Consider the following 14,024-nt stretch of genomic DNA (forward strand, 5'->3'; position numbering starts at 1 on the left):
AAGTCCTCATCATGGTCCTTTCCAGAGTCACTTTTAATTTCGTCAGGATGATGAATCAGGTTAGATCCATAGCAGCATTTATGACAAAAATGTAATATCATGGACTTAGCAGATACCAGTCAGGCATGACATGATAAAGACGATCTTTTGGAATAGCTCTTTAATAGAGATTTTCCACACAAGCCTCATCTATTCCATAGATGAGGCTTGTGCGGAAAGTCTCCACCCATATAACCGAAATGCCTACCCAGTTGGAACCGTCTGTTCACTAGGTATGCCAAGTACCTGATTAGGTAGTACCCAATCAAATGTGAAAACTATTGCATCGAGAATATGCTTTATCACGATAATCAAATGAGGATTGGTACAGTCACACTTTAAAGACCTCATAAAGGCTCATAATTGTAGTGCTTTTTTATGTGGTATTTAGTGCAGGAGAAGAATATCTCCTTGTGCATTTAATGTTAAAACGTTCACATTACGTAGTGCAGGAAGTCTTTGAAAACATTCTCAATACGTTCCATTGTTTTATTCAAACAGGTGCTGCCAATAAGGCTGGACCCACTTTCACCTTGTGCTTCCAGAGAGCTCCTTGTTTCCATGGCTCCAAATGTCATCCCAGAGTCAGAGGAAGGAGATGCAAACCATCGCGACGTCGAGAAGATCATCCGGTGTTGTGGGGGAATCCCCTTCGCCTTGGAGCTGGCAGGAGCGGAGATGAGGGACGGGAGGAAGACTGTGGCGGAGATCGCCGCCGATCTGAGCCACAAGCACGATGTCAAGGCGGAAGGGTGCCCACGGTGCGAGGCGGCCGGTGAAGCTGATGTCTGCTCCGGGCGGGCGCGGAGGGTCCTTGAACCACTGATTGGTGGAGCCTTGAAGAGTCTTAGCTCTACCCTCAGGAAGCACTTGGCTGAGCTAGCAATCATCCCTTCCTCATTCACAGGTTCAGAGATTCTTCTGCATAATATATAGCCCCTATTTTACTCGTACTTCATAGCCCACCCTGTGCTATCCTTGTATAGGCCTGGATTTTCCTCAACCCCTAGCTTTTCTCCCTTGTATTTGTTAGCGTGCACGAAAAGTGAAATACGGTTTAAAAGTGCATGTATTGTTGCTAATTTCAATTGCAAATTCTGAAAGCTGCATGTTCTATGCAATGTGTAATGAATGTTCATGAGACAGGCATTATGCACAGCAAAGGTGGCATGGAGGTTTTTAGAACAAACCATGCGCTCCTCAATGCAAAGACACATTTAATATACTGTAAAAGTGGACATTTTTGTGGTGTGGAAATTTTCGCGCATTTTGCGCCACCAGAAACCAGCGCGAAAATAAAAACATGCGAATATTTTTGCAAGTCATATGTGGTTCATTAATAAATGTCTTAATTCTGCGGAATTAAAGATGCAAAATTCATCTTACACAGCAGAGCGCGAAAAATTACTTGCACGAAAATTACCACTTTTACAGTATTTTGAAATTTGATTAAACTGTAAAAGTGGATATTTTTGCATAAGTAATCTTTTGCACTCAGCCGGGTAAGATGAGTTTTGCATGTTTCTAATTCGAAAGAATCAAAACATCCACTACTGGTACTGTGGTACATATGGCAAGCAGAAGTATTCACATGCTTTTACTTTTGTTATAGTTTCTGGTTTGCGCGACATGTGCAAAAACTTTCATCACTGGGAAAATTTCCATTTTATAGTAGATATATTTTAATCAGGATCAAGGTGGTCATTGTTGCATAACAAAGGAATCAGTTCTCTAACAAAATCAACTTGTGATAATTTTGTATTAGCACCTACAGCTCTGTGGCATTGTGTTTTCCATCTGTTTTAACTGCCTCGAATTGTTCTTACCTGATTACCAGATGATGCTGCAGCTTACATCACCAACATCCACCCAACATCATTCACCAAGAGGGATCTCCTCCTCCCGCTGCACTCCCGCTCCCTCGTCGCCGTGGAGACGCTCACCAACCGCTTCAGCCTGAACTCCTTCCTCCGGTGCTTCATCGAGGAGCGCTACAGCCTGCTCCTCACCCCGCAGGACGCGCGACTGGTGCGAGGGCGCTATTGTGGGTTCTACGCCCGCCTCCTGCAGCGCACGGCGGAACTCTTGGAGCAGGAAGGAGCCTGCAAGTCAATCCCTATCTTCATCACTGAGCTTCAGAACATGCAGAAGCTTTTGCAGGTTTGCTTTTCACCAGTGGCAACCTTTAGGCCCTACACTAATCTGCTAGTGCCCCTTGCTCAGACTGACTAATTAATGGTAAAATAATTATCAAATACATGATTTCTGAGGAATAATCAACACCAGGGCCTGCTTTTTATGTTTTTTTTCTTGTATTACTATCATCACAATAATATTCATTATTATTATTATTATTATTATTATTATTATTATTATTATTATTATTATTATTATTATTGTTATCATTATTATTATTATTATTATTAGTAATATTATTATTATTATTATTATCATCATCATCATCATCATCATCATCATCATCATCATCATTGTTATTAACTTAGTAACTATTACACTATATTATATTGTTGCGATTTAATAAGTAGAGATTTACATCATAGAGTAAATAGTGAAGAGATCAAAACCTCCCAAAAGTTCATGGCATATGCGGTCAATTTCAAATCATCGTACATACTGAGAACTTAGAAATCAACAATCAAAACTTACTTAATAAACTGTTACCATTATTCAAATTGCTAAGTTAGTCATCTTTTTTTTTTGGCCTGTGCATAAGTCAACATTTGCACGAGTTGATGCACTTTCTCCATTTCCCATATGTATTGATTCATGCTGGGTTTAATCAGTACGTATGTGCCTGCTTATTGTAGAAATAATGTCAGTGGAATGACGATATATGTTTCGTAAGTCTGGATTTGTTTCCCACAAATGGGCATTCACTGTCTCCAGGAGGCCTTACACTGCCCTGAGGAGAGCTACACCCTCTTCATCGAGGTTGCCTACCAGGCTCGTCAACTCATCCTCCAGTTCATCCCCAACCATGATGCCATCAAATTCTATGAGGTCTGCCTTGAGGCAGCCAAGCTGAGGAAGGACAAACTCCGTCAAGCGAGAATCCTCATTTCGTTGGGTAAGGGAGCCGGTATCCCAGGGTGATGTGAAACTCCATCCTGTGGTTGTGTTGACTTTCTAACTCTATATGTGCCTGGGAACTTGCCCATTTTTTTTCCAGTTGTTTTAAAGGTCCTGTTTACCTTTGGGAGCTAGCAGTGATTTAAAAATTTTCAAGATATCACATTTGATGCATATGTGTGTGTGTAGGTCTCTTGTGTCACAAAACATCCTACCATACAAAATTTTTGCACTAAAAGCCTAAAATATAAGGAGATATATATTATCAGTATCTTTCTCATTAAACCGTAACTGTAGACGGTTTGGTCTGGAAACATTTTTATTATAACTATTGTTCACATTTTGTGTATTTAACAGTACCAGGTACTTAACATTGATTATACGGATTCAAATTTTTAAATGGTTGTTTCTATCCCTAACACACATTTTAGAACTATTTTAAAGCACTATAATGCTGTTTTTTTTTTGTTTCTTCTGGAAATGGTAAATTTTGCCTTTAAGATAATACCCCTAATATTTACCTTATTGCAAGTTGAGTGATATAAATGAATTTAACTAATTCAAGCTAAACTTTCACATCATAAGATATGCAAGAAAATTGAGAGTTGCAAATTTAATGTTGATAAGGGTGTAAATTCTGCCACAAAATCCTCCCCAATCACTTAATGGGTTAAATTTTCCCAGTGCTCAGGAATTGCACCCAGACATGACTTCCTTACCTTACCATGATAATATGTGCTCTCAGTTGGCGTGTGAATAGTTACAATGTACATATCTTTGAGGTGTCATTCTTGATTTTGAAAATGATAAGTTTTAGTAATAGAAATGACAATAATAACAGGAAAGCATAATGATGATGATATTGTGATAGTTATTGTCATGTATCATATCAATATAGTAATATGATTACTATTTCTATCATGTCTACTTATAAAAGCAATGCCTATGTCATCATGTCTTGATCATGCTCAAAGCATCTGACAACCTACTTCTTGTACTGTAAAAGTGGATATTTTCGCGTGACTAATTTTTCGCGCTTGGCCGGGTAAGAAGAGTTTCGCGTGTTTTTAGTTCCGCGGAATCAAGACATGACGCACAGCAACATATGGCTGGCAAAAATATTTGCGTGCTTTTATTTTCGCGGTAGTTTCTGGTTGCACGAAATGCGCGAAAATTTCAACACCGCGAAAATTTCCACTTGTACAGTATCAGAAATGTTGCATTATGTGCGGTGTGCAAAAGTTTATAGACAGCTGGGAGCTCTCATGTAGAATATACAAATGTATGTGAGTACATTCAGACTTGTGTCAACCCAGCTGAAATGTGTTGTCTAAATATCTGTGCAGGTCGCTTGGTGCGCTATGTCGATGGCGACATGCAGTATGCAGAAAATGTGTACCGTGAGGCCCTCGGCCTGCTAGCGCCCTCTGGAGACAGCTTGGACCATGCCGCCACTCTCTCTGTCCTTGGATTCCACTTCTTTGACAGTGCCAAACCCAAACTTGCCATAAGGTAAACGTGTTAAATGGTATACAAAAAGTGAACGGTCATGAGTGCAAAATCTTGTTCCATTGCACGAGTAAAGACCATACACTATTTGTTTGATACAACACCTCGAACGTCAACAAATATGGTCCACACAGATTCTTGAATTATGCACAGAAATGGTAACCATTTTCTATGAAACACGAGTGAGTACCCGCACAGTCACAGTCACCGTGTACGTACATATGCAAAGCTGATCGGTTGAATTTGTTTTGCAAAAATAAGTGCATCAATGACGAAAGTATGCAAATGTTTGTATATTGTGACATCAGAACCGTGCGATGGAACAAAAACTGAAGTCAATTGGGAGTTAAACACGGAAGTCAATGGAAATGGGTGACGTCACCTGTGTGCTATCCATTTTTGCTCAAATAAAATTGCATGGCTGACAGCCCAGTGTGCGATGAAACTTTTAACTAAAATTAATGTTACGTGATGGGCAATCGACCGATTGGATAGCCACATTCTTTCTAGGTGTTGTATAATAGCTATTATCAGCTTGTTCCGTGAGTGTATTTGTAAGTATATTATGGAGCAGAATCCATCAAACAAAACTAGGAGAGTGCAGTCAAGGCCGACTGCCATTACACACACACAGTCATTCATCTCACTGCAACAGAAATACCAAAGGTCATGTTCAGCTATCTAAAATTAACAAGTGACATTGCTTCTGATTTGCAAATACGTTTTCAATCAAATGTCCTACTTGCAATTCATTGCAGTCATGATAGTAGTTTCTCTAAAAACAACTTGCATTGTGTGATCTAATAATAATGATAACAATGATGATTCTAATGATGTTAATGATGATAATGTTGTTGAAAATGTTGATAATGTTGGTAACCAAAGACACAGATGTATTTTGTGCATATGAATATTTACATTTTTCAACATTATCTAGCCTTTTGAAAGTTGTGCCAGAGCAAGTAAGGCCTTTTTCTTTTGCTTGTTAACTGATGAAACCCAGAAATTTCACCAGAAATATAAACTGGCCCCCTGCTTCTAAAAGTGCGGTGCCGGCCATCTGATGTATCTCTGGCTCTCACAATCTCTATCTATCTCTCTTTTTCTCTCAAGTTACCAGCTAGAGAGTTTGGCAATGATCCAGAGACTGGAGAAAAGCATGCCATCTGGGATGAATGCATCTGGTGACCATGGCAACGGGGTGCTGCCCGATGTGGATGCCCAGAAGAAAAAGCTGCTCAGAGTGAAGGCGCAGACGCTGGAAGAGCTGGCATGTGTTCATGCCAGACTTGATGGTGAGATATTTACATGTTTTCACTTTTTTTCTTGTCTTAGCAATTTGCAGCAATAATGAAGCAATGTTTTGAAAGAATGTTTCAAAAGCAATTGAAGCAACTTGGGTAAACAATGTGACTTTTGTAAATGGCCTTGCAATATTCAAGAATTTGAATGTGGAGTGAGATCAGTGAGTCAAGTTTTTCTGCGAGTATTTGCTTGTACAGTGCACTCCCGTTATAACGAAATGCTGTTTTCTTTCGTTATAACCGAACAAATATAATATATAACGAAAACGAGGAAGCCACGCTGAATACTCGTCATACACTGGAAAGATATGTGAACAATACAACAAATAGTTATTTAATTTCAGATTATTGTATTACAATAATGCAAGTTTCCCTCGGAAACTGTGCGTGACACACCAAGCGAACACACTGTGGTGTGACATGTTCGGCCATGCAGAGACGCTATAAATGCTTGTTCCGCTACGTACATTTACGAAAGCGATCCTAAGTTTGCTGTAACAGAGCTCATTTCTTTTGTTTTTCTTTGTTAGTGGCGCTCGGAAAAGACTTCATTATAACAAAAATTTCGCTATAACCGCGTTCGTTTATAAGCAAGTTTTGTACAATAGACTATAATGGCGATAATTTTGGGACCAGAGGTTTTACTTCGTTATAAAGAAATTTCGTGATAGCCTTGTTCGTTGTAATGGGAGTGCACTGTAATGATCGAGACTTTCCAGTTTCCAGGAAATGGAATGGTCTGGAAATTTCTAGCAAACATGCAGTGTACTTTAGTAGTTGAGCAGGGTTTACATGTAATGACTTTTACACTTGTAGCTATTTTGTTTGACACTAATTAACCTGTTGTATGTTTGTGGTGACACAACATTTGTTCCTGGGACAACTGCAGTCTTATTCTCTCAAAGGACTTAGGGTTGTGATCGATGGGGTTTTAGGTTTAGTGCATGGTTAAGACTAGGGTTAGGGTAATTTTTGTGGGTAGAATGTATGTTTGGCGTAGCATGCACATATTTCATGTTAGCATGCAGCAATTGTCGCAGGAGCAAATGTAATGGAAACATGTATGTTGAAATCTGTAAGCTATCACAGCCAAGGTATGACTGTAAGAATATCCTCGGGCCGGCCATCTTTTCAAGCAATGCTTATAATGGCGGCCCTCTGCATAATCGTTTCTTAACTATAAATGTTATTCTTATCACTGCTGCATAGACATGCATACTGTATATTAAATCTCCTTCATAACATTGTTTATGCTAGTCAAAAGACTGTGTTAAATCTATTTTATATACAGTCAAACTCGGATACCTCGAATTCGTCGGGACTGAAGAAAATAGTTCGACGTACGCGAATTTCGAGGTACGCGTACGTCGAATTTTCTTCGACTTATCCGATGTTTATCGATGTTCGACGTTTATCGATGTTCAACATGGTGTCTGTTATAGTGCCTACTGATTGTTTGCATGCTTGTCAATTTGAATTGAATCAACTTTTATATGAATGAATTGAGTGAAAATCGGAAATGAAATCAAAATTTCAGAAATAAAGATTTTGGTGGCCCGATCGCGCCACCAAAAAAAAAAAAAAAAAGTCGGATGTTTGCCTTTACTTTTGAAAATGAACAGCGGTAACAATCGGCTACGTAAGATGCTAAAATAAGTGTCAGAGTTTTGCGTTTAATTGTGGAAATGAATGACGGTAATATTCGACTCGGTAAGATACTAAAATAAATTTCGGATGTTTGCTCATACTTTTGGAAATGAATAACGATAAGACTCAGCTCCGTATGATGCTAAAACTAATGTTAGATATTTGATTTTGCGTTCGGAAATGAATAAGGATAACATTCGGCTCCGGAAGACGCTGAAATAAATGTCGAATTTTTGCTATGACGTTCGGAAATGAAAAACAATAACATTCAACTCCGTACGATGGTTAAATAAATATCGGATGTTTCCTTATACTTTCGAAAGTAAATAGCAATAGCATTTGGCTCCGGAAGATGCTAAAATAGATGTCAGATGATCGTTTTTATGTTCGGAAGAAAATAGCAGTAATATTCTGCTCCATCATGTCCATATGATGCTAAAATAACTGTCTGATGTTTGCTTTTAAATTTCGAAATGAATAACAGTAACATTCAGCTGCGTTTAATGGTAAAATCAATGTTTTGTTTGCTTTGACGTTCGGAAAAGAGTAACAATAATATTCAACTCCTGACAATGATGAAATAAATGCTGGATGTTTGCTTTTATGTTCGAAAGTAAATTGCAATAACATTTAGCTGCGGAAGATGCTAAAATAAATGTCGAATGTTTGCTTTGATGTTCTGAAGTGAATAACAATTTATTCAACTCCGTACGCTGATAAAATAAATGCCGGATGTGTGCTTTTACGTTCGAAAGTAAATGTCAATAGCATTCAGCTCCGGAAGATGCTAAAATACATGTCGAATGATTGCTTTTACGTTTGGCATGTTTGGAAGTGAACAGCAGTAACATTCTGCCCCATACGATGATAAAGAAATAAAAATTGGATATTTGCTACGGTACATTTCGAAATAAATATAAGTAACATTCAGCTATACGTTTCATGGTCCAAAATGTCTGATGTCTGCCTTGACGTACAAAAATGAAAAACAGTAACATTCGGCTCCGTGCGATGATAAAATAATTGTCAGATGATTCATTTCACTTTCGGAAGTGGACCGTCCCAGTAACATTCGGCTCCGTTCGATAATGAAATAAATGTCGGATGTTTGAAATGAATAACGGTAATATTCTGCTCCGTACGATGCAAAAATAAATAACAGATTGTTGCTTTAACATTTGGAAATGATTAATGGTATTAATCCGCTCAGTTAGATGCTAAAACAAATAGCGGATGTTTGCTTTCACGTTTGGAAATGGATTAGGATAGTATTCAGCTCCGTAAGATTCTAAAATGAATGTCGGTTGTTTGCTTTTACATTTAAAAATGAATAACGGTAACTTTCGGCTTTTTACAATGCTGAAACAAATGTCGGATGCTAACAAATGTCAGCAAATGCGGGCCCATTTTCTCATTTCAAACGTAAGTTTTGACCTCCTCAATATATGGGCATCAACTTTTATAATAATCTCTACGCCTATTTGTCAAATCTTTAAACACAGAGTAAAATGATTGAATTTTCTATTTATTTGTTTTAGACATGGACATCTGTATCACTTCAATAATGCTTAATATTAATTTGTCTATACATTAGTAGGACCGATTTAGTTTTTCTAATGTTTTTCCTGATTTTTTTTGTCACCAGATTTTACTTTCGACCACCAGAAAATAAAAATCAATGATATTGGTGGCACGATAAAACCTAGTGCGGAGCCCTGTGTATTCTATTCTTCATTGTGATCGGCCTATACTTCCAGATTTTCATAATCGCATTGCTGGAAAAAAAAAGTTTCAGTGCTTGCGTTCTCGGGGAAGTAAACTTCGTGAAAGGCACAAAAAAAAAAATAGTTTTAAAAAAAGCACTACGAGGGAGATTGATGTTTTGACACTGGAGCGTGATTAATGGCAAAGATATAACTGTCAACGTAAGCAGGTGCGCCCCGACGGTTGAGAAATCTACGCGCACGGTATGACTGTCTCGATCAAAAATCAAAACACAGTGGTTAAAGAAAAGCAAATGATGGGGCAGCGCGTAGTGCTATCGTAAAGCCCTCCATTGGCACGGGTGCTATGTGCATACCATGTACGTGTGTTGGTAGGTGTTGGGGATTTTCCTTGTCAGCTGTGTATCGGATATTTCTTCTTGGGCGCGCGATTGTTCTGGTCTCAGAATATTTACAATCGAGTGTGAAAACATTTGTGACATGTCTTCGCTATCCACGCGCGCTTAATCGGAGATGCTGAGTGATGTTTGCAATTTCGATTCGAGCAACATTCTGGGAAAAACAATAAGTTAATTAAGATCGGGACATTAGATTTCCCTTCGAGGTAACCGAACTTCGAGTTATCTTTTTCGAGCTACGCGAATTTTAATACACGGAAACTCCATAGGAACAATCGGGACTTTCATTTTGCCCCCGAGGTAAGTGATATTCGGCTTATCCGACGTCGAGGTATCCGAGTTTGACTGTATTTCCTACATGTTCATGATTATGTACTTATATGTATCGTGGTTTAGGCAAGTCAAACGACTTTGCGTTGAATTTACTTTGTATATTTCCTGCATCTTCATGATTATGTAACTTATGTATATTGATTTGCAGAAAATAAAGTGTCTATCAAACAAACAAGAATATCCAATGCATGAAAATGACGATAAGATATTTGATCATCCTGCTTTCTTCCAGAAGAATATTGAACATTATTGGAAGACATATCATCATTCTAAAGTAATCTACATCAAGATAGACTGACAATAGAGACTAAAAAAATCACAAGATTCATTGTCACTTACAGATTATGTTGCCCCATATACCCATGTCTGTGTCAGAATAAGCCTCATGTATGTAAAATACACAGGAGATGTGCATATACTTAATATGTGCATTTTTTAAAAAAACTGAATTTTACTGGGGTTTGATCTCACAGGGAATTTGAAGGAAGGCATAGCGTGTCATGAGGAGAGTATCCGTACTCAGCGGCAGCTCTGGGACGATCACCTTAACATCGGGCAAAACCTCTACTGCCTGGCCATTGTCTACCAGCAGCTTGGCAGGAAAGATGACGCCATGCGTTGTGCCTTCCAGAGTCTAAAGATCATGGAAAGGTGCGAGCCTGTAGATAGTCAGAGGGAGGGGTGTGGGAGGGAGTGTTACTCCCAATTCCCAGTGGTAAGGAACTTTACCATTTTTTAAGCTGCCAATTGTACAATCTGATGGTGCATTATAGTCAATATCATATTTTGACTTTGAGCAGTTTTGGAAAGCACACCATGACATCACCATATCCATGGACATTTCTCCCTTCAGGGTCTACGTCAATTTTTGCAGTTCCCAATTCACCTTGCCCTGAGAGATGGTTGTTGCTGGATTCAGGCACTGATAACACTTTAGATCTATAAAACAAATAATGAATGGTATTTGTTGATGCAGTGGAACAATATTTGGATTGGTGAAAGATCCGTGCAAATTTTTTGCTTGTGATATGTAATATAATTTTTTATTTCAAGGTAGGCTTGTTTTAGGTGTGAAACTGGTATAGTGTATTTGTAGTTTTCTTCACGTTTGCTAGTCTCGTAGTGTGTGTGATTGATGTTGAAATAGGGACCAGTTACCTAAACTATAATAGAGTGCTGCCAAAACCCTTAGCCATCTTATTAGCAGTGGTGAGCTTTTTGAAGTGCTTGCTCAATTATCTTGACTGTCCGTAAAATCAAAAACATGCAGAATTCATCATACCCGGCCGAGCATGAAAAATCACTTGCGCAAAAAAAGTCCACTTTTACAGTGCTTGCTTGGAAGAGATTCCAGGGAAGGAGAAATGCGTGTTCTTTCCAATTCCAAAATGACAGCTGAGTCATGCCTTGAGGAACTGTTGTCCCTTAGGGGATAAGACCATTGACTCTTGATCAGTAGGTCTTTGGTTCAAGTCTACCACCAGCAGCTGTTGTGTCCCTGATGGGCATTAAGGCACTGGGTCTAGCTCATTGCCTTAAATAGTCCTTTGAAGTGGATGTATAGCCAATTAATCCCATGCTATCTTGCTCAAAAGCATTTAAGCGCTTCTGTAGCGGCCACATGAAAAAAACCGAAACAAACAAACTTGCGCTTTGGAAAGTAGACCTTCGTGTAATAACTTTCCTTACGTCTATTCATATCTCTACACAGACTCTGCACCCAGCCCTGTCCAACTCTCATCGTGTGCTACACCATTGTTGCAGAGGTCATCTGCAGCTGCCGGGGAGACATAGAGGGCGCCCTAAAGTACATCAATAAGGCGTGGCGCGTGCAGGAGCACATCCAGACTCGCAGCATCCTCCGTTACTGCCTCCTCTACGCTCACGCCAAGATTCTGGTTCTGAAAGGTGATGTGGCGAAAGCCCTGAAGATGTACCAAGACGGATACAAGATTGCGATCAAGATTCTCGGGCGGCACCTGAACACCGCCCGGGCCTTGCAGTCGGAAGGCTGGGCCGCCTTGCAGACTGGGGACCTCTCGGGGGCCATGGATGCACTCCTGAAGTGCCTGGAGATGCGGGAGTCCGAGCTGAAGACGATGAAGTGGAACGTGGAGATTGCGGAGACCCTGGAGACGCTTGGCGACGTCTGCCTGGCTGGGGGCGACATTCCATCGGCCGTCGACTACTACCGTCGCTGTGGTGATGCGCTTAATGTCCCCATCAAGCGCTACACAAAGTTAAAGGCTGATGCTGCGCAGGAAGTGAGGGAGCTACAGGAAATGGTGTCCAAGAAATGTGACATTGTTTCCATGGCAACCAGAGATTGGGATGAGGAACAGCCGGATTTGATGACAAAAACTGTCATTTATGAATACAACTACTGGCCAATGACATAAGGGCTGGAGTGCAGTGTGAGAGAAATTTGTCACAAGCACAAGAGTATGTGAAGCTTTCAAATGTAAATGTGAGAGGGTATAAGTTTGAGAAAAAGACAATAAGGAAAAAGATAAGAAAAAACTGAGGGGAAAGATAGGCAGGGCCAGACAGGACAGAGAGAGAGGGAGCCCTTGAAATAACAGTAAAAACCTCAAATTGACAAAGTAGACTCGTGTAAATTTCAGTTTATTCTATTACTGTAAAAGTGGAAATTTTTGCGGTGTTGAAATTTTTGCACATTTCGTGCAACCAGAAACTAGCGCGAAAATAAAAGCAAGCGAATATTTTTGCTTGCCATGTGTTCCAGTAGCTGATGTCTTAATTCTGCGGAATTAAAAACACGCGAAACTCTCCTTACTTGGCTGAGCGCGAAAAATTAGTCACACAAAAATATCAACTTTTACAGTATTGAAGATTATCAACAGCAAACAAAATTACGGTGTTGGTAAGAACTAGAATGATCACAGATTCTGCTGACTTTCTCATGTGTTATAATATTATTTTTTTTTCATTTGTTATATATTCATGTATATATTTTAACTCATTGAAGACTGATATGTAAAGTAAATGTTGTGTACTGTGCTTGCCTGTCTTCTGCAATATTTCTTTTTTTTTTTTATAAATCTGTTTTATAGTCTCTCATCTTTGCTGTATACTTTTGAGCAGCAGAGAACCTGTCTTCTTATTTTCTAATTTTTGATTACCATAGAAACCTTCCTCAGAGAAATATTGAACTAGCAATTATTCACACTAACATATAATTATGCAGAAAAAGGGTCAAAGGTCAGTAATTCTACTGCAAGGTGTTCAAAAGGCATGGACTGATTGTAGATGAAAACAAATATGACACATGTGCCTTATCACAAAATTTTGTTTATGGTTGTAATGATAACAATAATGATTATTGTGATAATCTTGATATGATACGGAGTAATAATAGCAATAATTAAAGCAATAGTAATAATGAAAACAGTAACATGAAATCTAAGGTAACCTAATGATGATAACAGTATGTTCTTATTCAACTCCATGTTTACAATGTTCTACATGAGGTGCTCTGCAGTTATCCATGTCCTGTTATACACTTAGGACAAAAGGAAAATTGGGTGGTTATCTCATCCAATGATGAATTTGCCCGCTAGGTTGGGTTCAAACAAACCTATGACTTTAGCCAATGACTATTCCCATGCCAAATTGGACTATTTCTTTTAGTAATATAAAATTTGTTGGATAGATTGGACTCTTTTATAACATTATTATTCTTATTCATTTTTTTTTAAACAGGAATTGAAATCTTTTATGTTGTGATGGCAGGAAAAGTAGCAATTAAAGATAATAAAATGGAAAATCAAAGAATGTTTTTTGATATCTAGTTTTAAAGCTAGGAGAAATTCAAGCCTAAGTTTAAATACATTGATTTTTATTATTATTATTATTATTATTATTATTATTATTATTATTATTATTATTATTATTATTTTTTTTTTTGGGGGGGGGGGGAGGATACCAAATGCTGTTTTGTGTGTATGTGTGTGAGTGAA

General features: G+C 38.7%; 1 protein-coding gene across 1 annotated transcript; it reads left to right on the forward strand.

The window, feature by feature from the left end:
• Nucleotides 1–540: 540 nt before the first annotated feature.
• On the forward strand, nt 541–12,510 carry LOC139740505 (uncharacterized; the record flags this gene model as incomplete). Its single annotated transcript, XM_071651097.1, has 7 exons — nt 541–946; nt 1,877–2,199; nt 2,947–3,127; nt 4,476–4,641; nt 5,752–5,933; nt 10,518–10,695; nt 11,756–12,510. Coding segments are annotated over 7 exons (2,124 nt in total), but the record flags the coding sequence as incomplete, so codon positions are not given.
• Between the last annotated feature and the right edge of the window lie 1,514 nt (nt 12,511–14,024).

The sequence above is a fragment of the Diadema antillarum genome, unplaced genomic scaffold (genome assembly GCF_040938485.1).
Source record: "Diadema antillarum isolate AM-2024a unplaced genomic scaffold, OU_Dant_1.0 seq00000856_RagTag, whole genome shotgun sequence".
Lineage (NCBI taxonomy): Eukaryota > Metazoa > Echinodermata > Echinoidea > Diadematoida > Diadematidae > Diadema > Diadema antillarum.